General features: G+C 33.2%; 2 protein-coding genes across 2 annotated transcripts; one reads left to right on the forward strand and one right to left on the reverse strand.

Moving 5' to 3' along the window:
- Positions 1-90: 90 nt before the first annotated feature.
- LOC134721226 (ATP synthase-coupling factor 6, mitochondrial-like) lies at positions 91-24173 on the forward strand. The gene is made up of 4 exons (XM_063584037.1): positions 91-174; positions 8268-8446; positions 9093-9235; positions 23921-24173. The coding sequence occupies exons 2-4, from the start codon at positions 8274-8276 to the stop codon at positions 24058-24060; spliced, it is 456 nt and encodes a 151-aa protein (XP_063440107.1). The 5' UTR covers positions 91-174; positions 8268-8273; the 3' UTR covers positions 24061-24173.
- LOC134722233 (galaxin-like) lies at positions 10351-15053 on the reverse strand. Its single transcript, XM_063585844.1, has 5 exons — positions 14642-15053; positions 13786-13935; positions 12819-13221; positions 12012-12163; positions 10351-11337 (listed from the first exon to the last, which is right to left on the reverse strand). The coding sequence occupies exons 1-5, from the start codon at positions 15051-15053 to the stop codon at positions 10967-10969; spliced, it is 1488 nt and encodes a 495-aa protein (XP_063441914.1). The 3' UTR covers positions 10351-10966.
- Positions 24174-24440: the final 267 nt, after the last annotated feature.

Genomic DNA, 24440 nt, shown 5'->3' on the forward strand with positions numbered 1-24440 from the left:
TTTCTTCTGGTCGCTTCTATTCGCTACTTGTCTCTAAAATTAATCTTGTCGCAAATTAGTGAGACCGCGAAATTCGTTTCGTTATTTTTAGGAATGAGACTGGTTCCCCCAATTCGTTTTGAGGTCCAAGAACCAGTGTAACTGAAGGTCAGCGGAGAACAAGACACTTTTAAGGTTGCTGGATGTTTTCATGATTAGTAAACCTTTATTGTAGCCCTTCTTACATTTAAAACGGACAGTAATATGGGTACTGCAATGCACTCAATTGTTAAACATAGTACCATACATAATAAAGCTGTATTACCAAAATACAATGCCCATGGTCAGCACAAAACTCAACACACCATGCACAACAGACCAACCACACAAATTCTGTATCTGTATCTGTAGTGGTACGTGTAGAATCCTATTAAGCCTTTTATACACAGTGGAGAAGAGCGCAGTTGTTATGGGCGGTGTTCTTGTAGAGCGGTCTTAAATGCCTCTACAGAACCTGCATGCACAACTTTATCTGGTAGTTGGTTCCAGCATAGCTGTCAACTGACCCGTATTCTGCGGGTGTGACCCGAGATTTTCACAATTCTGAGGGATCACCCGGATCACCCGCCGGGTCATTGAAATAACCCGGGAATTCCGAAAATGACCATATTTCACCCGTATTTCTTAGCCTTGAGATTGATTTCATAAGTTATATTCAATTGAAATACCGGCAAATTCGTAATTCTTCCATGAACAGAAAGTTCATCTAGCTATGTAAACTGTCAAATTAAGTGACCCATTAAGTGCATGGCTTCACTTGACAGCTTTGGTGTCAAACACACTGTTGATTAACACCCTGGCTTTAGGTCGTAAATAAATTGCACTATTGGTTTAAAAAAATATTTCAACCAAGATTTACTTCCCCTTATTTGTCACCATTCAAAATTATTCCTTATATTTACGTTTTATGGGTAAAAAAGATTTAATAATCGAAATATAAAATTCAAATACATACATGACATATTGAAAAATAACTTTTCATTATTTTTATACCTTTATATAATTTTTAAAAAATAGTTGCAAATTATATTTTACATTTATACTTCCTTTGACTGTATTACTATATTTTATCATAGTCTAATTTCCAAGTACAGTCATGACAGTGAGTTGGAAAGGATAAAAATTACATAGCCAGTTTACACTTACACTTTATACACGATATAAAGTTTACACTTACACTTCAATAATAAATTGAAGTGTTTCATCATCTCAAACAGCAAACAACATAAGACTGTGTTACCCAAATTTTAAAACAAATCTATAAAGTGCAATAAAATAATAATTAATAGAATTTAAAATGACTTAACCAAGTGAAAATGCATTGATGTTTTGGTATCTTTGATTTACATTTTAAGAAAATATACCATTAATACTGAAATTCTGCTCGAAAAAGTTCGTACGCGTTATGACCTGAGATTTGATTCTTCAATGCAGGTCATGACCTGCATTTTCATCATCACAGGTTGACAGGTATGTTCCAGTGAATAGTTGTTTCCACAAAAAATGAATGTTTGTACTGTGGTTTGTTGCTATTTGGTACTTTCAGTCCTCTGGTGTTATTAATAACTTGACGTTCAATGATATTGTCAGTTTCACAGTTTAAGTAAGTTTTGGCTTTAATTGTTCGTTTCGGTCTTGCTGGTATGACAAAATTGTCGGCTGGTAGAGCCGGCACCAGACCCTCAACCACCTTGTAAATCAGGATAAGACGGAGGCTGTGTCTTCTTTCCTCTAGCGTCTCCATTTCAAGCTGGCGTCTCATATTAGTTATGGACCCTGTTTCCCGACTCCTGTAGTTTTTCTTTATGAATCGTAAGCCTCTGTTTTGGATACGTTCTAGTTTGTCAATATCCCCTTTCATATATGGGTTCCAGATTGTTGCGCCATATTCCATGGTTGGTCTTACAAGGGATATATTCATATATGCTACTTTCCTACATGCTTCTGGTACGTTCCTCAAGTTCCTCCGAAGAAAGCCCAAGGTGGCGTTGGCTTTCTTGCTGATGTTATTTATGTGGAAGCTCCATTTCAGATCGTTTGAGATTTGGAGTCCTAAGTAGGGGTTCACTTGTACTTCTTGTAGGATGTGTTTATTAAGCGTGTAGAATTTGTCTGCTTTTTTGTTTATGGATAGAACATAGCACTTTTTGGCGTTGAATCGCATTCCCCATTTGTCGGCCCAGACTTCTAGTTGTTCCAAATCTGTTTGTAGCTTTTGTTGGTCTTGGCTATTTTTAATTGTTCTGTATAGTAGGCAGTCATTAGCAAATAGTCTTACTGATGATGTTACACTGTCTGGTAGGTCATTGATGTGGCACAGGAATAGGATTGGTCCTAAGACTGTGCCCTGGGGGACCCCAGAGTCGACTGTTGTTTCTCCAGATGATTCGCCTTCCACGGTGGTTCTCATTGATCTTGCAGTTAGGAAGTTCTTAAGCCATTTGTGTGTATTTCCTTTAATTCCATACTGATCTAATTTATGTAATAATTTGTTGTGTGGTACGGTGTCGAAAGCTTTTGAAAAATCTAATATGCCTACGTCGATTTGATGTCCCTTGTCGTGTTCTTGTAAGAAGTCGTTGATGGTAGTTATGAGTTGGGTTTCACATGAGTATCCTGACCTGAAGCCGTGGTTTAAGTTGGTTAGGATTTTGTTTTTTTCCAGATGTTTAAGAATATGCCTGCATACGATGTGTTCTAGAATTTTGCTGATGACAGATGTTAAGGATACAGGTCTGTAGTTTTCTGCCAGGTGTTTGTCTCCTTTTTTGAAGATACTGGATATGTTTGCATCTCTCCAGTCTTTTGGTAGTTCACCTGTGTCTAGCGAGCATTGCATTATGATTTGTAGAATGGGTGCTAGTTGTTCAGCACATTCCTTGAGTATGCGGTTTGGGATGTTGTCTGGTCCAGAGGCTTTATTAGGGTTTGTGTTTTTTAGTAGTTTCTCCAGCCCCTTTTGGTCGATCGTTAGAGGTGTTATATTGATTTTTGCTCGTTTTCTTGTTGTTGGTAGGTTAGTGTCTGATGTTATTGTGAATACGGACTTGAATTGTTCTAGTAGGAGTTCGGCTTTTCCTTTACTGTCACTGACAAGAGTAGTTCCCTTTTTTAATGGTGCTATTCCTCCTGAGTCCTGGCGTTTGGATTTAATGTATTTCCAAAACGGCTTTGTGTCATTGTTGTTTAGGCCCTCAAAGATGTTTTGGTTGACATATTCATATTCTGCTTTCCTCAGTTGTTTCTTGCATTCCTTTTGGAAGGACCTATAATTTGACCATTTGTTTGTTTTTCTGGCTTGTTTGTATAGCCTCTGTTTTTTCTTTAGCATTTTTCTCTGTTTGTGTTTGATCCATGGGATGTTATTTCTTGATCTTATCTCTTTGTTCGGAATGTTTGTATTCATTGTTTTTTGAAGCTGACTTTTGAAGGTGTCCCAAAGTTGATGTACCTCAGCTCCTTGGTGATGTTTTTCTTTGACCTCCTCTAGGGTGTGTTTAAGGTCTGTGGTGATTTGGTCCCATTTCGCCTTCTTGTAGATATAGCATTTTCTTGGTAAGCTTTTTTGATGGTGTACTTTTGTTTCCAGGTCGGTGATTATAATATCATGGTCTGATATATACCTGGTATGTTATTTGATGATTTAACTAGAGTTGGATTCGTAACAAATACAAGATCTAGGAGGTTTCCTTCACGAGTTGGTACAGTGTGTATTTGTGTCAGATTATATGTTTCAGCTATATCAACTAGTCCTTGTTGGATTTCTCTGTCTGATCCAAGGGCTGTTGCAGTGTCCCATATGATGTCAGGGCAGTTGAAATCTCCCGTTAGAATGACATTGGTGTTCCCATTAGTCCTGGCCTTCTCAAGTGACTTTTGCAGTTCATTTAGGTGCTTTTGATCTCTGTGTGGCATGTAAAAGGATCCAACTAGCAAGTCTTTGTTGTTTTTAATTTTGATCTTTACCCATTCAATTTCTCCATCAGTAATTAAAGATGTTTGTTCGACTGATGTAATGGATTTCTCTACAAGTACAAATACACCCCCTCCAAGGGTCCCTCTGTCATTTCTGTATACATTATAGTTAGTTGGGAATATTTCGCTTGACATTATGGCGTCTTTTGTTGGATTTGATCCTGGTTTTATTCCTTTTAACCATGATTCTGTGGCGCATACTATGTCTGGTTTCAGGTAGTGGAGTGCTGCCTCAAATTCTTGTTTTTTTATCTTTTATGCTCCTGCAGTTGATTGTCATGATGCGGAGGTTGGTTTTTTCTGGTATCTCATAAGGGTTGCTACTGAGATGTGATTTCCTTTGGTTTATGGATGATTGTGTCTTGCTGTGAGATGACATGTTTCCACTCTTTGGGCTGCTCGACTTCAGTGGGCTGAAGACTGATGATATTGAGTCCATGGTGTAGTCCAATCCGGTTATTTGTTCGTATATATTTGATGTTTCTAATTCATAGCTTCTAAAGGTGAATGAGCTTATGTTCATGCTTTCACATTTGCAGCATATCCACTGTACATTAGATTTTTCTAGAAGTTCATAATCTTTTGAACATACCGGGTAGTTCTATGCAGGAGTTGTGGTGCCAGATGTTGCACCCGTCGCAACATACTCCTCGACAGTTCCATGTGACTGGATGCTCGCAAAGACCACAGGGATATACAGTTTCTTTTTTTGGCGGTCCTGGGTTTGTTTCGATGTCTCCACTAAGCGTTATCAATAGTAGGAGCAAGTATATGGTTTTGGTGTTGCAGATAGGTAGGCAGATTGGTCTTCTACCGGCTGGGTGTAGTTTAGCATTTAGTAATTGTTGGACTAGTTGTTGATGGGTCCATGATTTACTATGTTGTGTTGGTATGGTGAGAAGTACAAATAATAAAATAAGTGTCGTTGCAAACATAGTGATTTAGTGTAGTGTGGAAAAACCCACGCTGACTAAATCTGCCTGCAATGAACTTACTTTAATGGTGGTTTGTGTACAGTTTCCCAGCAATCTCTCTTGGCCTGTTCTGAGATTTTTTTGAGCCAGTTTTTTGCTAGTAGCTCGCCTGGATGTATCCCGTCTTGATATAGTCCGAACTCGTAGTTTCTGGATGTTTTGAGTTTTCTGTCTTTTCCACAGTGATATTTACTGGTGTTGCTTATATCTGAGGAAAATTCAGGTGAGTGGCTACCTATACGTTTGTTTATTTCACGTATTCTTCCGTTTAATGTGTATAGTTGACGCTCTAGTTCTATGTCCTGCTCTTCAAAAGTGTGTGGATTTTTGTGACCCTGTTTTTTGTTCCAGTTTCTAATAGAGTAGATAGGTGTTTCTAATATAGTAATTTTTGATCCTGGATATTTATCTATTATTTTGATAATCTCTTCGTATTTCTCAATGATTTTGTTTACTTCTTCGTCGTTTTCTTTTGTAATTGATATGTATCTTCTGTTTTTAGATGTTAAATTGCATGTTCCAAGCCATGCATATAGCCAAATGTTGCCGTGTCTAATAATTTTGCTTGCAATGTTTTTCTTTAGCCAAATTGTGCTTTGTTCTATTTTTGATCCACTTTTGTTCCACCAGAGTATATCTCGTTCAGCGGTGTTTGCTACATGGCGGTTTATGCTGCCTTTGCTATCGGTCAGCACAACAGGTTTTAATTTCCTGTTTCCTTCTGTAATAAGCCTCGGTTTGCTTAAGAACTTGTTGAGTTAACTTTATTCTTAATTTTCTCTGTTATTAGATATTGTAGTGGTTTGTTGTTGTTTGGGTCGATCTATGTTGACAAAAAATGGCGTCTGATTTTGGTTTTACAAGGTGATATGTTGGGGCTGGGTACACAAAATACTGATAGGGCTATTTCGAATGTAAAGTTTTCAATCTGATACCAACTCCTCTGACATGTCTGAAGATATTGAAAGGGGGCCTAAACAAACGCAAGCTTCAAAGTATTATAAATGAAATCACTGTTATCATCACATTGGCTGGATGAGTTTTGCAAATGTATGTAGCTAAATTCTTAGATGCCGCACAATAGCATAAAAGAATCAGTGAGGTATACCCAGGTAACACAAATGCCCAAATAACACTGTTATTATCTGAATAAAACTTGTAATGACCAAATAAGACTTGAAATTTTAATATCAGTTCATATTTGTGACTTTTAAACATTGATTTTTAAATGATAGTATGTTATCGATGTATCTTATAACTTAAAAATGATTTTCAGAAAGCAGATAAGTTAATGAAGATCATTTTAAATTTAGTGTGTACATCGAACATGGCAGCCATTGTGATTTCCATGGTCGCCATATTGGATTTACACACTAAATTCAATAAGTTTTTAATGAACTTATCTGCTTTCTGTAAATCATTTATAAGGCATTAAATACATCGATAACATACTATTATTTAATAATCAATGTTTAAAAGTCACCAATATGTTCTATTACATTAAAATTGTTTTTCGGTCATTCGAGGTACCGGTATACACATCCACATTCAGAAGTGGGAAAAACAGATACTGATACAGATATTCAGTTGTTGTCATTGTTGGTGTGGTTCATGAGTTTTTCTCGTTTATTTTATATAGATTAGACCTGGTTTTCCCGTTTGAATGGCTTTACACACATCATTTTTGGGGCCCTCATACATGTAGCTTGTTAGGCCCCGTGTTGAAGACCTGTAACGGTTAACTTTTGCAAATTTTTACTTGGATGGTGAGTTGTCTCATTGGCACTTATTCCATGACAATTTGACACTTCATTTTAGGTTATGATTTGAAACTAAAAGTGCTTAAATGAACAGTGATTCAGATTACTGAATTATTTCAGGTTCCACAGGACTATTTAGATAGTAGAAAGCAATCTATCCCTTTCTTTTAAGATTCTGAATAATTAATAAACTCTGCAAGTACTACAATGTATGTCTGATCATGGTGGGTCCCATTGGGGTCTAAGCGTGACACGGGATTGCCGTTTTTTTGTATGCGTTACACGTGAAAGTCAAATTATTGTGTCGTGAAAACGGGAAATGAGGTCTAGTGGGACCAAGTAAATCATAACAAAAAGATGAGAATTACTTACTTACATAGTGTAAGCATGGTAACAGGTAAGCATGGTAAGTGGGATACAGGAATCTGACAAAACAGTAAGTGGGATACAGGAATGAGACCCCCATCATGCTGATAGACCATTTGAATTCTGAAAAATATCACTAATTACGGAAATCTCAATACTTCAGACATCTATGCATTTTCCTTTGACTTTATGATGCGGAAGTTTCTTTTTTCGATTAAACTTTGAAAAAGAATTCATTTCCATCTCAACTTTAAGACCCAATTTTGCAATGAAATCTCTACTCAGTGCTACAAATTTTTACATATATGTATACAAATCCTTACCTTGAATAAACTTTTGCATCAATCAAAGTAAAATTTAATGAATCTGAATCTCCAAATAATTATTAATGGAACGTTCTGGAAATTAAGGGGGGATAAATCGTTTTCTAGTTTTGTGTGTAATTTTAAAATATACACATCTGCTAAAATCAATAAATTTATTTTTACATTTGATATAATTTATAAACATTATGTTCTTCAATGTGCAGATGTATTGTTAACATCTAGGGCAACACTTAAAAATATTTTGGTTTGCCCAAACCCTACCCAAAGGTTGAGACAGTGGGTAGGTAGGCATTTTCTTTTTCTTTTTGAAAAAAAAAATTTGAAGTATCAGGTGTTTATTAGTCTTCATGCCTATTTATTGAAAAAAAAACTTCTTCAAATCACGACAATAAAAGAATTTGAGTAGGCAGCTTTTTTCTGGGTAGGTAGTGTTTGGGCAAACAAACCTATTATTTATTATGGCCTAGCCACAAAATAGTAAGCGGTCTCTTCTATTCTCAAGAAGCTGGAGTGAGTGCTCTATATTGAAGGCTTTACATGTATATATACTTTAACTTTTGAGAGGAAGAACAACAATAAAAGTGTTTTTCCTTTCTCTAGGTCTTGTAAAGTGAATGTAGAAAGTTTTTGTCATGCATTAATACACATAATCCATATCCTTTACCGTAATAATTTCAGTATTACACAATCAAAATACATACACCCTAGCTAGCCGACCTGACAACACAAACTTTGAAAATACTCCCATAAAAAAATTAAAAAAGAGTAGTATGTAATATATGTCATGTATCATGTATGTTCTATTTAAGTCTTACTTTATATTGTAGAACAAGATGTTGGCTGCTCGTGTTTTGAGATCGACAGTGTCCTGTGTTGCACCACATGTTAGAAGAAATATCTCATCATGTTCCGTTTTAGCTCAAAAACAGAAATCTAGTGGTGATCCAAATGACCTTATACAGCAGCTATTTATCCAGAAAATTAGGGAATTTGATAAAAAGACCAAGTAAGTCACATTCATATATATGTTTTTGTTTCAAGACTACACTGATGTGAAGATTTGACCTTCTGCATTTGTACCTCATCATGTCAGTGAGAAAGCTACCAAAGGACAAAAAAACTAAAGTCGTCTATACCTCATGTCAAGGTCTAAATCATGTTTAGTCTTGAAAAAGTGTGTATAGATTCAACATGTTCAATAGAGACTTCCCAAGATCTGCCATCAATAGTTAAATCCCTAAGGGTCTAGATGGAGTTTACAGAATATTAAATATAGTCAAAAATAGTCAAAAATTAAAAAAAAAAAAACTAATGGAGTGCTAAAATATAAAGAATAGAGAATTGTGTTCCAAAAGTATAATGGAAAAAAAATATAAGTGAACAATTTAAAGATTACAGAAATACAAATTATTTCCTTACCCACCCCGTGCCACCCCATCCAGACCCTCTACAATACCAAAGATTGATTGAAGTTGTTTAATACAAGTTCAAAGCACTTTAAAAACTTATAAACTGCTACATTTTGTACACTCTGATGCTCTGTCTTGGCAATGATTGGTGGCTGTACTTCATATTTTGTGATATGATACATCTTTTAGAGAGTGCAAAATATAAGACACCTTCAGTGTATAACCTATTATTATATTTAATAGGTCAGCAGGGGGTAAAATGCCAGATGTTGATCCATCAGTACAGGCTAATTTAGATAAAGAAATGAAGAAAGTTGCTACTCAATTTGGAGTTGCTGAAGGAAAAGAAGCAGAATTTTCTAAATTCCCTGCATTTAACTTCCAAGGTAAATATCTATTGAATATGGGAGATCAAAAATTATAATTCAAAGCACATAACAAAGTTAATATCAACCTATGTGAAAATCTAGTGCTACCTGTCTATGATATCAATCTCTATATAAGACTGCAAATTTTTTTTGGATTGTATAATGGTATGATGTAATCTGCATTGTCATCGTCCAAAGACACATTTTTTTTCCAGACAATAACTTTAGTTAAAGTGAATGGATCCCTATAATTTTTTTTTGTAGAAGGTTCAATACCTCAAGAGAAAGGTTGAGGTGGATTTTGGGATGATGGTTCCTACTGTTTAGGAATTAGGGACCCAAAAAGGTCCAAAACAAGCATTGTTCTAGTGAAAGGATAATAACTTGTGTATTAGTATTTTGATCGCTCTGAAATTGTACAAAAGGAAGGTTGGGATTCATTTTCTGGGTTATGGTTTTGAACCACAACAATCAAGGATCTGAATTATAAAAAAGATGTTTGGTATGATTGCCAATGAAACAATTCTTCACTGTGTGACCACAAGAGACCAAATGACACAGACTTTCACAACTATAAGTCACAAAAAAGCCTTCAACAATGAGCAATTTATGTACAAAAAAATAAAAGAAAACCAAATATGTTAAACACTTTTTTATAAAAACTTGATGTTACATAAATAAACATGTATATTTACATCAATGCATGGCAAAATGAGAAGTTATTAAATAGGCCATTTTGCAGTCATATAAGGCAAACACACATTTGACATGTTTGAGATGCACATAAACTAATGATATTGATAATGGCAGTGTATAAAGTCTAAAGATAATACAAAACATTTTATAAAAACTTAATATTACATCTATAAACATGTATATTTACAACAATGCATGGCAAAACGAGAAGTTATTAAATAGGCCAAATTACAGTCAAATAAGGCGAACACACATATGAGATGGACAAACTTAATGCATGGCAAAATGAGAAGTTATTAAATAGGCCATTTTACAGTCAAATAAGGCGAACACACATATGAGATGGACAAAATTAATGCATGGCAAAATGAGAAGTAAATAAATAGTCCATTTAACATTCAAATAAGATTAATACACATATGAGATGGACAAACTTAATGCATGGCAAAATGAGAAGTTATTAAATAGGCCATTATACAGTCCAATAAGGCGAACACATAACAATATTTGTCAGTACAAACAAAACAATATTTATATAAAGTTTAGAACCTGATGATTTAGTCTTTAAGATTCGACATATATTTTGTCATGCTGCCTATCAAATATCTTCAACATCCTACAACCTGAGTACAAATGTATAATTAAACTAGCTTTACCAAATTGAATTTGCATCTTTCTGACATAGTTATGTTGGCCAGTTCTCTAACAGTAGTGGGTTTTTTTTTTAATTTTGCTTGATTTAAAACAAAAATAATGTGACTTATTAATTACAATCTGTTTGGGATGTCAGTTCCCAATTCATTTCTTCTCTTTAAAATTCTTTTTATACAATTTAAATGGGAATTGGCAAAGCATTGGTTGGTATTATTAACATCTGGCTTGAGTCCTATGAAAGTATATTTGCATTGTTATCACCAGGAAGTCACAATTATTTTCTTGATAAGCAAAGGCAAACTTATTTGTTATTATACATGTTATAATATCTAACATGTCTAAAACTTCAAGTTGCTTGGAAACAAGGATAATTTTAATTCCTTGACCTAATTTGAGATGTTATAACCTGTCTTTTCCTTTCAGTTCAGGTTTTGTATATTCAATAGATATTTTGAACCCAGCCACTGTTTCCAAGGCAAATTTATTTGTGTCCTTTGCACACTGTGCTGCCCTTTTCTGCAGGTAATTACTTGCACTTTTGCTCCATGGAATAATTAGGTTACTGTCACCCAATCTCAAAAGTTTGCTATAATCTTTCAGATCTGTTAGAAGGATAATTGGTCTTGTGTTCAGTTGACATGTGCAAGGTACTTGGAATTGAATCTTTTGTTTTTTAAAAGTTTCCTGAGAGAGCAAATCTTTACGTATGAAACCATCCACTTTCGTGGTGTTACCAGCATTTGATGTGTTTAATTTAGCAATCTTCAGGACTGAAGTAAAATTTAATTAAAATATTTTTTATAATCGAAATAATTTTAGTTAACATATGTTGTTCTAAAAGCAAATACATGTATGTCTTTCTTACTTTTTAAAAAAAATGCTTATTATTTTATCTTATATATATAAATGCCAACTATGAAAATGAGTAAATATTGGAAATTCTTCAAATAGTATTTTTTTGTAAAATATTTAGAAAAGACAAAACATTTTTGCGCCTGTCCTAGGTCAGGAGCCTCTGGCCTTTGTCTTTGTCTTGTATGATTTTTAATTTAAGTTTCTTGTGTATAATTCAGAGTTTAGTATGGCGTCCATAATCACTGAACTAGTATAGATATTTGTTTAGGGGCCAGCTGAAGGACGCCTCAGGGTGCGGGAGTTTCTGGCTGCATTGAAGACCTATTGCTGACCTTCTGCTGTTGTCTGTTCTAAGGTTGGATTGTTGTCTCTTTGACACATTCCCAATTTACATTCTCATTTTTATGTTTCTTCAGACATCTTGTTTTGTGGTCCTTTTATAGCATGTCAAATGATTTAAGTGCTTTATGTATTGTTACAAATACTTGATTTAGTTTTGCATAATAAGGCAGTATTCAACATTATAATAATAGTTAAAAAATAATCCTGGCATTTTTCTATCAGATCTAGTAATTTGTTTTAAGCTTACCAAATTGTTTACATAGATTAGAAGCTGACTCTAGAAATAGTTTGACATCCTCTATGGTGTGTAAGTTACAGTAAGAACATATTCCATAGTCTATATGCCTATGTAGTGTCGGATGGACCTCATCTACAAACTCTGTGCTATTTTGATGGCAGCTGTAAATATAATTTTAAACATTTTAAAGTCAGTCAGTATTTAATTTCAGATTGTGTTTGACAAAAGTTCTACAATAAAAAAAAATGCCAAAAAACAAAAAATGATTAAATGTATTAAAATATTGACAACTTGCATTTGATTATCATTGACTCAAATCTATTTTTTAAGAAATTTATTTTTAAGCTTTTTTAGTCCCATACTGACGAAGTCTTTCTGTGTCTGTTGTGAATTTCAAAAGCTTTAGTATAACTAGTAAAATCTTGCCACATTTTGTATGTGTCAGTCCTATTAAATAAGGGGTCAGTAATTCAATGGTTGTTTTTTTGTTGCTGTGTTACATGTTTCATGTATTTTTTTTTTTCCCTCATTTTTTTGTACATAAATTAGCCAATATTTTTTTCGTTTAACTTGTTTAACATTTGTCTTTTTGGGCCCTTTCATAGCTGACTTAATGTAAATTTCTGTCATTTGATCTCTTGTGGGGAGTTGTCTCTTATTCCTTTTTTTAAAGTATTTGATTTTTCCACCATTCTATGATTTTATAGTTATTGCCTATTTACATTTTTTCAACACTCCACACCATGGATGTTTGCATTCTGTGATGGAAAATTGTGATGTTACTGGAAGCCCTGTTAAGATGCATTATTTTCCTACCTCTGTTTGTTTGTTTTTAAGTAAATTGTGTTGTCACAACAGATTTTTGTAGTCTTGTTATAACTTTTGATTCCACAGCAATCTCTTCCTTCTTCTAATCCCATCTTATCAAAAACTCCTCCACAGCATAAGTCTGAGGTCTCATAGTATGGGTGGCTACCACACATATCAGTTTTGTTAATTATACCACCTAGCTGGCATCTATGTGTAATACTTGAATAGGACTGACTTTTCTCAATGTCAGAAGGGACACAGCAAGTTTCATGAAATTCAACAGATTTTGTAATTATTTTGAATGTTTCACCATAGAAGTTGTGTTTTGTGCAGCAAACATCTTGATGGCTGTTATAACGGGCTTTTCCACAGCATTTGTATTCAGTAGACTTAACAATAATGTCACCTCCTGTTATTAGAATAAAAATAATCATATAAAATCCAATCTGCATGCATTATATTTAGATTAGGGATTCCATACGACAAACTGTTAATAAATAAACTATTTTTGGAAGCTTGAGTTTATGTTTTGTCAATTTGATGAGTAACTTGTTAATTTTCAAACCTTCAAAGAGCTTGTGAGTTAGCATGTTAAATATCTGACTCAGAGTGTCGGTCTAGTACAAAGCAGGGTGAATATGCATATTACATTAACTTGTTCACATCCTGATTGTTCATATACATATGCTGCTGGACATTGAGCAGCCATCAATCTTTGTCCAAAAAAAATCTTAAATTTTAGACGATAAAAAATCTACTGAGAAATCATGTTAAATTTTTTCCAAAAATAACTGTAAAGATTACTATTTGAGACCCTTGACAATTCATGGTAAAATTTTAACCAATTTGAAGCTAATGGTAGCCTAAAATGACTGTTTGACACCTGACACACATTTCTACTCTCATATAAGTACTGAATTTTCAAATTCTGTATTGATCAGCATGATTTTTGCCATGCTTAATTAGAACTTACCAGGGTGACAACACTCGTGAGAATATTTGTTGTATATCACAGTCCCACAACATGCTTGGTACTGGCTGTCATACAATCCATTCCCACACCACGCCACTGTTGATGTAATGTTAATAGGGAGCTCATTCTGACTACTGGGATACAAATTACCTACAATTAAATAGATTAGTAAGTAGATTAAGTTGAATGCAGTTGTCGGCATTGAGCAATCAGACCCATAATTCCATAAGCAGATCCTGGGAGTCTGGGCCCCCCCTTTCATGGTGAAAATTTGGTTGATTATATAGTGAATCACTGAAGCATGACTGGAGCCCCCCCCCCCCCCCCCCCCCCTTTTATGCAAAGTTCTGGAACTGCCAATGAATTTTCAAAATTAAGTTAACCATTTTAAAAGTCACCCCTTCAAGTGGTCTGTAAGACATGTTAGATGATTAAAAATATATTTGCTTTCCAACCTACATATTAATGCTCCAAAAAGTTCTGAGTAAAATATTTATCAAGAAATGTTGCATTTAAAAAAAGAGATTATTCAATTTTCCTATATGTTGATCAAGTCCACAGTATCAGTAGCCTGTCAACAATCAAGAGGTTATGAGTTCCCTGCATGTGGCAGCATATCTTATCTTTATTTACTTAAATTGCCTGTTTCCTGCCAAAGTTAGATAGTTTTTCGCTTGTCATTTTAACTGCCTCAAGACAGCTTTAAAGTGATGAGCATTAGGCAAAAACAATAACGATCATCATCCAACATAGGTGTGTATGCATTCATTCCAGGGTTTAAAACATAAAGGAATCTGTATATTTCTTTAAAGCTATTTTGGAATACAATTATTAAATGCAGTAAATAGAAAATTACTTTTTCCCCAGCACTCAGCATCATGTGGTAGGGTCCAACTTCCATCACAACATTGTTCTTCGACTGTATTATACAACTTTGTGCCACAACATTTATACTGCTCATCACTATCGCTGACATTATATAAGGTTCCAGAGCAACATTTGCGTTTCAGTATATCATACTCAGTGTTGTTACATAAAGATTTAAATTTGGGTAAGACTATGCCTTTCTTTTTGCTATTACAGTAATGCGTTGTTTTGTTGTAATATTCAACCCCACAACATTTCTTATGAGTTCCTATGCTGTGTGACTTTTTATTACCATTTCCATCACTGCAGCAAGTTGTTGTTTTTTGGTCAATTGGTGTTGAACCACAACAACTATTGATTCCTGGTGATAGAAATAAAATCAAAACTCTATAAACACTCATTGGAAATAGTGCAATGAAAAATAATCCTTTCAACAGATAAAGTAAAAAAATTAAATAGCTTTTATTTTGATTGAAATGAATAGATTGATCTTTTAACAAGGGCATCAATATCTGTGAAAAAAACAAAGAAGACATGAAATATCATACCATATTGATTAATTCGAATCAATTCCAATGAAAAAAAAAGCATGTGTGAACATGAATGAGGGAATAAGATTCGCATTCGAATTAAATGTACATGTGACCGAGGCATAAGTTACCATATTACCATTTATTTTTTCATACAAGATGTTGTTACAGCAGACTTTTTCTGACTTTAGGTACTGGATAGCTCCACAACAGCTTTGTTCTTTCCCGTCTTCTGCAAACTTTTTGAACACATCCTTTTGGCAACATATCTCAGTTTCAACATTAAATGTTCTTTCTAAAGTAAAGTAGGAAAGAAAGTATAGATTTTATTTGTTATTTATAGATTTTGTGTGTGCTTTTAACCGGATTTTTGTGACAAAAATGTCGGTTATTGATTTGGGGGGCAGTCTGGCGGGCGGTCGGGCGTGCCGCAATCAAATGTTGTCCGTGCACTAACTCATGAACCATTCAACCATAGCTTTTAAAATTTTAATATGTTGTTACTGGCAACTAAATGAAGGTCAAGTTAAATAATGGCGATTTTGACTTTACCGTTCAGGAGTTATGGTTCTTGAAAGATTGAAAAATGGCGTTTCCAGTCGTGTCCGTGCATTTACGCATGAACTGTTCTACCAAAGCTTCCCAAATTTTAATATGTTGTTACTGGTGACAAAATGGAGGTCAAGTTTAATAATGACGATTTTGACTTTTACCGTTCAGGAGTTAAGGTTCTTGAAAGATTGAAAAATGGTGTTTCCAGTCGTGTCCGTGCATTTTCTCATGAACCATTCAACCGAAGCTTTTCAAATTCTAATATGTTGTTACTGATGACAAAATATAGGTCAAGTTCAATAATGATGATTATGACTTTTACCGTTCAGTAGTTATGGTTCTTGAAAGATCGTAAAATGGCGTTTCCAGTTGTGTCCGTGCATTTACGCGTGAACTGTTCTACAAAAGCTTCCCAAATTTTAAAATGTTGTTACTGATGACTAAATGGAGATCAAATTCAATAATGACGATTTTGACTTTTACCGTTCAGGAGTTATGGTTCTTGAAAGATTGAAAAATGGTGTTTCCAGTCGTGTCCGTGCATTAACTCATGAACCATTCAACCAAATCTTTTCAAATTTTAATATGTTGTTACTGATGACAAAATAGAGGTCAAGTTCAAAAATGACGATTTTGACTTTAACCGTTCAGGAGTTATGGTTCTTGAAAGATCGTAAAATGGTGTTTCCATTCACGTTGTTGCATTTACTCACGAACTATTCAATCTAAGCTTTTCAAATTTTATATGTTGATACTGACAAAAATAGAGGTCAAAATTGATATTGACGATTTTCACTTTCACCAATCATCAGTAATCGTTCTTGTGATATTGCCAGGACACAAATAAATGCTAATAAATCCGGTTTGCTGTTGTTGTGACAGCCTCTTGTTTATTGATGTTATGCAATGCTTAACTTCTTGAATTACCTCCCTTACACTGCTTTTATATTATTAAATTGGTAATTATGGTGCAAACTCCATTGGAAATTTGAGATTTTGACCATATCTTGAGTGAAGGAATTGTTTGTTTGTTTGGAAAAGGGGGGGGGGGGGGACAATTTTTAATCTTAAGATTTCAAAAATTAAAAAGAAAATTTCTTCCAATATTTTTGTTTGCCAGAAAAAGGTGGATTAGGGTAAACTCTCAACACCATAGTGTATATTGCACAAAAGCAAAAAATTGAATATATTAAAATTCAAATCATATAACCAATTTTAAGCTCTTTGACTGTAGTTATTCTGTGTTGGAAACCTATTATTGAGTCAAATATTTTTAATTACAATCCAATTCAGACCTGTATCAAGCTAGAAAATTGTTTGCACTTTTGTCAACTGCTCATGGTTGGACCTCTGCGGTCATATCCAGCTGCGCTCAGCAAAGCAATTTATTTTTAATTTGTTTGAATGAGATATTATTCTCATAAAAACCTGACATAGTTTCTGAAAATGAGATTCAAGAGTAAATTTTTTTAGAAAATAATTGTTTTCAATTTGAAGAGTTCCTGTTTACATAAAAGGAAATTTATAAAAAAAATCAATATTCATTCAGTTTTATAATAAAAAAAAAAAACCTTACCACTGCAGCAGTCTAACTTCTGTCCACGTTCATTAAATATGGATGCTACTCCAAAATCACAGCACAGTTGTCTTTCTGGATCATATTCTTTCATTGAAGACCTGCATCTTTCCGCTGCAACTTCTCCAATCACTAATGTTAACGCTGAAAATGATATAATAAAATAACGAGGAAGTTTGAATTTATTTTTATCTATTTGATCATGGAAGTAATATTTAAACTTTTAAATATTACTTCCATGATAATAGTCTTTATTCTATCCTAGTTAAAGGGGCACTAGCTGTCAAATTCATTGTAACCGATTTGACTCAAATTCTCATATTTGGTTTATAACAATGTAAAACATTTATCCAAACTATCAAAAGTCTAAAATAAACAGTTTACAGAGCATGGGGTAGATAATATATAGGTTCGTTTCGTGTGTATTTTAGTCCAGACACCATCTAATTAACTATCGATTTGACCTCAGATGACCATATAAGCGATGTAAACAAAAATAAAGATACGAATAGATTAAAACAACACGTGCAATTGCATTTTTATAGGTCTGTTTGATTTTATTTTATAGATTAAAAATAGATGTTTCTAATTGTTTTTAACCATATAAGAATGATTTTATGTGCATCGAATTAGTAATCAAATGATTTACCGTAGTTTCACTTTCATTGTTGACATTCTTTTTATTTAAATAACCAGTACACGTACAATGCATGTGTTGTCAATCTCTAGCTAGGGGTTAACTTGAAGTTCACATGAATACCGGTTAGAATGATGATGACGTTTTCACTTGCAAGCGAATCAGTCAAAAATTATGTTTAATCGCTTATTTCAACAAAATTAAAGGAAATTGATTGCTAAAAGCAAATTATTATTTCATTATTCCAATTTGATTAATGATTGATCTAAAAAAAATCATACTTTATTTTTTTATATATATCGTAGCTAGTGCCCCTTTAACACATATAAAAACAAAAAGATGTGGTTTAAAGTAACTTGAATAATTTTGTGGCCTATGTATAGCCTATCAAGGCGTTTATGTAGCAATCAGAGATTAGACGGAGATCGGCGGAATTTAATGACTGACATTATTCCGGTAAGGTTTCAAGTTTAAGTTATAAAGAAACCCATAGAAATAGAAAACAAATTTTGTGAATTTATCCAGTTAAATTTATGTGTATTTGTCACTTCTGTTATGCAGGGACTCTGAGTCTGGGTGATTTTTAAATAAACCGTGAGTTATTTTTTAATAAAGAAAATATAAAGGATTCCAATAAATATGAACCCTAATATGACCAGGGATGGGCACGATTACTGGCAAATGTAATCGATTAATAATCGATTACATGAAGGATTTTTGTGCAATCGATTAATAATCGATTACTCAAATTTTAGTATGTAATCGATTACTGTCAATTACATGCTCAACATTTCACCAAAAAAATAACATGTATAAACACAATTATATTGCTCAACATTTGTATAGTGGAAATTATAAAGAACTTACCAAATGCATCATTTAAAGCATTGTTTCTAAATTGTAAGTTAATAGCTGTTTTTTAAAATCATATCTCTTAATGAAGATTAGAAATATTTAAAAAATCTTGAAATTTTTACTTTCAACATAAATGAAAGATGTCATTGAATTGCAACAATCACTTATTCATAACTAATTGTTTTTCATAAATTTTGCTTTCTTACTGACTTCAGTTAGCTTTTTTGTTTTTTACTCTTAAATAAAAATATTTTAGCATAGTTAATTATAATGTTTAAGGAAATATAAAAATAATAATAGAATAATTAATCAGTTCAGCTAATTTTTAAGATCAAATTTTTTATAATGACATGCATAATTTAAACCTTTTGTTTGGATAACCACCCTAATTACAGATTATTTAACTGCCACTGGAGTACAATCTATAACCTGGGGCTAAATACTGTAAATTTCATTCTTAATTAGACATAAGATAATTGAAATAAAAACAAGCTTTGTTTGTTATTGATTAGAAGACTTTGATCATCTAATTAGGAAAGGCAAGAATATTGTCAAGATTTGTTGACTTCTCCCCATAAAATTATATACAAAATATATTAATAGTGTAAAAGGGATACATGTATCTATTTCTAAAAAGAATTGCAACGCATTGCCATTGGTTCATTAATGTTAAAAGGATTTTTTATTCTTTTTTAATTCAATTTATATACATGTATATCATAACATTTAAGAAATCAACTGATTATCTATTATAAGCTTTAATTTCAACTCTGACTGAAAATGATGTTTTCAGGAAATATAACGCAAATAAACTTATCACTTTTAAAAATGTAGTGAAGAACTTAACGAAAGACAGACACATTTCTTATTTAAGACCTATTTTATTATTTCAAATCTATTTTAATATTTAATATTAAAGCTCTTGGCTTCAATTATTGACAAGCACATACATCCGTTTGTTTTAAAAAGCTAGATATAAAGTAAATTTAGGTAGGGGGTCTGGTTGCTCATAATGCAGCTTGAGACAATAGATAGCTTTACTCTCAAGTATTGTTGATGTATAATATTTCATTTGTACTTCAAAGTGATAACATACATATTTTCCTCTGAAATAGGTTGTTTTTCATCAAACTATTTTACTAAAGTAATCGAAATGTAATCGAAAAGTAATTGATGATTACACCCAATTTTTTGCTGTAATCGATTAAATTACGATTACATGTAATCGAAAATGTCTTCGATTACAGATTACTGTCGATTACTTGAAAAAATGTAATCAATTACAATCGATTACGATTACAGATTACAATTACCCCATCCCTGAATATGACAGCCACACAACAACAACAACAACATTTTAAAGTACCCCAATTATAACAAGTTATGATTGATTAACTTTTGTTTGGCAACCTCAAAATTATTTTGAATCAATATTAATTGTATGGAACTTCAAAAGTTTACCTAATAGGTGGATTAAGAGGGTTTTTCTTGGAAAATATTGGTTGATTAATATATAGGGCATCACTGAAGCATGACTGGAGCAGGCCCCCTCTTATGAAAATGTCTGGATCCGCCACTGTACCTGACAATTTGACACCCTGTAGTCCAGTGTTTTAACAATTTATAAGAATGTTGACCTTTATTTTCATTTGTTGTGTTGTTTAGTTGCTGTCATATATAAGCATATCGATCATTTTATGTCATTCTTTGGTAAAATACTGAACACATTATATGTTGATACTCAGACACCAGTAAAACAGTTTTTGACAAGTTAACTCCTGGAGAGGCCCTTATTTGTTTATGTATAAGGAAATGTTCATTTCAATTGAATTTAAATTTAATCCAATACACTCATAGATTTAGTAGATAGTTTATTGACCGAAACATATCACGTCTTCACGCAATTAACAAGTTTCTATTTCTGATTAGTTGAAAGATATAAACAATTGTAACTAAATTGTGAATATGAAAAATAAGGTATTCAACAAATATTCAGCACATCTTTACTTTGAGAACATGATTATAAATTATGTAAATTGATCAGAACTAACAGTTAATGTCAGATTTATATAGCCTCTTACCTAACAACAAATAATAGATATTCATTTCTTGTGTTTATCAGTTGATCTACTAGATAACTTCTCCTCAGATCATTGACATGGCTAATTTTTATTAGCTCACCTGGCCCGAAGGGCCAAGTGAGCTTTTCTCATCACTTGGCGTCCGGCGTCCGTCGTCGTCGTCCGTCGTCGTCGTCGTCCGTCGTCGTCGTCCGTCGTCGTCCTGCGTTAACTTTTACAAAAATCTTCTCCTCTGAAACTACTAAGCCAAATTTAACCAAACTTGGCCACAATCATCATTGGGGTATATAGTTTAAAAATTGTGTCCGGTGACCCCGCCAACTAACCAAGATGGCCGCCATGGCTATAAATAGAACATAGGGGTAAAATGCAGTTTTTGGCTTATAACTCAAAAACCAAAGCATTTAGGGCAAATCTGACATGGGGTAATATTGTTAATCAGGTAAAGATCTATCTGCCCTGAAATTTTCAGATGAATCTGACATTCTGTTGTTAGGTTGCTGCCCCTGAATTGGTAATTTTAAGGAAATTTTGTTGTTTTTGGTTATTATCTTGAATATTATTTTAGATAGAGATAAACTGTAAAAAGCAATAATGTTCAGCAAAGTAAGATCTACAAATAAGTCAACATGACCAAAATGATCAGTTGACCACTTTAGGAGTTATTGCCCTTTATAGTCAATTTTTAACCATTTTTCGTAAATCTTAGTTATCTTTTAGAAAAATCTTCTCCTCTGAAACTGCTGTGCCAAATTATTTGAAACTTGGCCACAATCATCATTGGGGTATCTAGTTTAAAAATTGTGTCCGGTGACCCCGCCAACTAACCAAGATGACCGCCATGGCTATAAATAGAACATAGGGGTAAAATGCAGTTTTTGGCTTATAACTCAAAAACCAAAGCATTTAGAGCAAATCTGACATGAGTAAAATTGTTAATCAGGCTAAGATCTATCTGCCCTGAAATTTTCAGATGAATTGGACAACCTGTTTTTGGGTTGCGGCCCCTGAATTGGTAATTTTAAGGAAATTTTGCTGTTTTTGGTTATTATATTGAATATTATTATAGATATAGGTAAACTGTAAACAGCAATAATGTTCAGCAAGGTCAGATTTACAAATAAGTCAACATGACCAAAATGGTCAGTTGACCTCTTTAGGAGTTATTGCCCTTTAAAGTCAATTTTTAACCATTTTTCGTAAATTTTATATATCTTTTACTAAAATCTTCTTCTCTGAAACTGCTGTGCCAAATTGATCCAAACTTGGCCGCAATCATCTTTGGGGTTTCTTGTTTAAAAAATGTGTCCGGTGACCTGGCCATCAAACCAAGATGGCTGCCACGGCTAAAAATAGAACATAGGGGTAAAATGCAGTTTTTGGCTTATAACTCAAAAACCAAATAATTTAGAGAAAATCTGACATGAAGTAAAATTGTTAATCAGGTCAAGATCTATCTGCCCTGAAATTTTCAGATGAATTGGACAACCTGTTTTTGGGTTGCGGCCCCTGAATTGGTAATTTTAAGGAAATTTTGCTGTTTTTGGTTATTATATTGAATATTATTATAGATATAGGTAAACTGTAAACAGTAATAATGTTCAGCAAAGTAAGATCTACAAATAAGTCAACTTGAACGAAATGGTCAATTGACCCCTGTAGGAGTTATTGACCTTTGTAGTCAATTTTCAATCTGCTTCCTTTGTTTAATATTCACATAGACCAAGGTGAGCGACACAGGCTCTTTAGAGCCTCTAGTTTTTATCCCAAGTGTTATATTTATTACAATGAATTGTGAAAATCCATCAGTCGATCGAGAAATTTTCAAATGTAGAATTTATTTTTATCTATTGGATCAAGCTTACACCCTAAACACGCTATATAATAGTAATTAAGCCATTCAATCTATCTGATAATAGTCTATTATTCTATCCTAGTTTACATGTATATATATAAACATTATTAGTAGATGTGGTTTCAAGTTGAAGTTATAAAGAAACCCACAGAAATATGAAAATGAATTAGTGAGTTTAAAGAAAAAAAACAATTTCTTATTTTTAAATAAAATTTTGTAAATATATGTGTATTTGTCACTCCTGTTATTCAGGAATTCTGAGTCTGAGTGTATTTTGAATAAACTTTTAAACCGTGAGTTATTTTTAAATAAAGAAAATATAAAGTATAATCCAATAAATAAGAACATTAGTTAAAGAACCTTAATGAGACAGCAACACATTTGTTGGAAAAATTTAGTTGATTATATAGGGAATCACTGAAGCATGATGGGAGCGACACTTCCAAAAAATGAAAAAAAAGGTATTCAACAAGTAATCAGGAAATATTTACTATGAGAACATGTGTAAATTGATCAGGACTAAGAATTTATGTCAGATTTATATAGCCTCTTACCGAACAACAGAGTATAGATATTCATTATAGATAGATACTTATAAGCAACAAGAATGTTCATTAAAGATGTACAAACACATCACATCACTAAACACAATTTTGTCATGAATTCATATGTGTCCTTTGTTTAATATTCACATAGACCAAGGTAAGCGACACAGGCTCTTTAGAGCCTCTATTTTTTATGGCAGGAACTCCTTTGGATAGAGTCCATCTACTACAGTGTTAATAATACGTTCATTGACCAATAAATAGAGCAGAGATCTATTGTATATTTTAAATAACAATGCTGTTCCTAATTATCAATGATTAGATTATAATTAAACAAGATGGGTAATTTATGTGGTAAAGTATAATTCTTTTGCCAAAAAAAATTCTAACACCAAGACTTTTTTTTCACCACATTTTTATTTTTTTCACAAAATGCAAAATAGCAATAGTGGAAACCCATGAACTATCACCCAGCTGCCATTGTAGGTTTAATGGGCTTGGTGTCCATTGTAGAATCAGGATCCAGGAGACAGCTCCCCCAATACATTTAAGTTTTACAGTATATTAGTTTCAGATTTTCCAACACAAACTTTAATTGGTATAATTTATTTAATGCTTTGAAATTTTTCTCTTTCAGCTGAGGAATTACAAGTGTTTACTGAAGAACGTGGTGATATAACAAGAATGTTGGTAGAACAGTGTCTTGCACCAGATGAATCTGAATTAGAAAAGAACGAAGAAGACCCAAATATTCCATATTTTGACAGATACGTTTAAATGGACGTTTTTACTTCAAATTTTGAATGACATTTCGATGGAACACAAATGTTTGAATTAGTTTAATAAGAAATATTTTCTGTGTAAAAAAAAAATGAGTTTAGTTAATGAATTGAGCCTGTAAACATGTGATAGGAGAGGTCATGCCAGCACAATGAACAGTAATTAAAGGTAGATTTGGTGGTTGATTGTTGGTATTTTATGGCACTAAGCACACTTAGCTATATCATGGTGGCCAGATTTTATTTGTGGGGGAAATCTGGAGTACCCATAGAGAACCAGACCTAAATCATCAAAACTTGCTGTCCTAGTCAATTTAGATGAAGTAAGGGTCCTATTAAAACTTGGACTCCAAAAATTGAGAGTTGTTACTCTGCTTG

This window comes from Mytilus trossulus, chromosome 6 (genome assembly GCF_036588685.1).
Source record: "Mytilus trossulus isolate FHL-02 chromosome 6, PNRI_Mtr1.1.1.hap1, whole genome shotgun sequence".
NCBI classification, from domain to species: Eukaryota; Metazoa; Mollusca; class Bivalvia; order Mytilida; family Mytilidae; genus Mytilus; species Mytilus trossulus.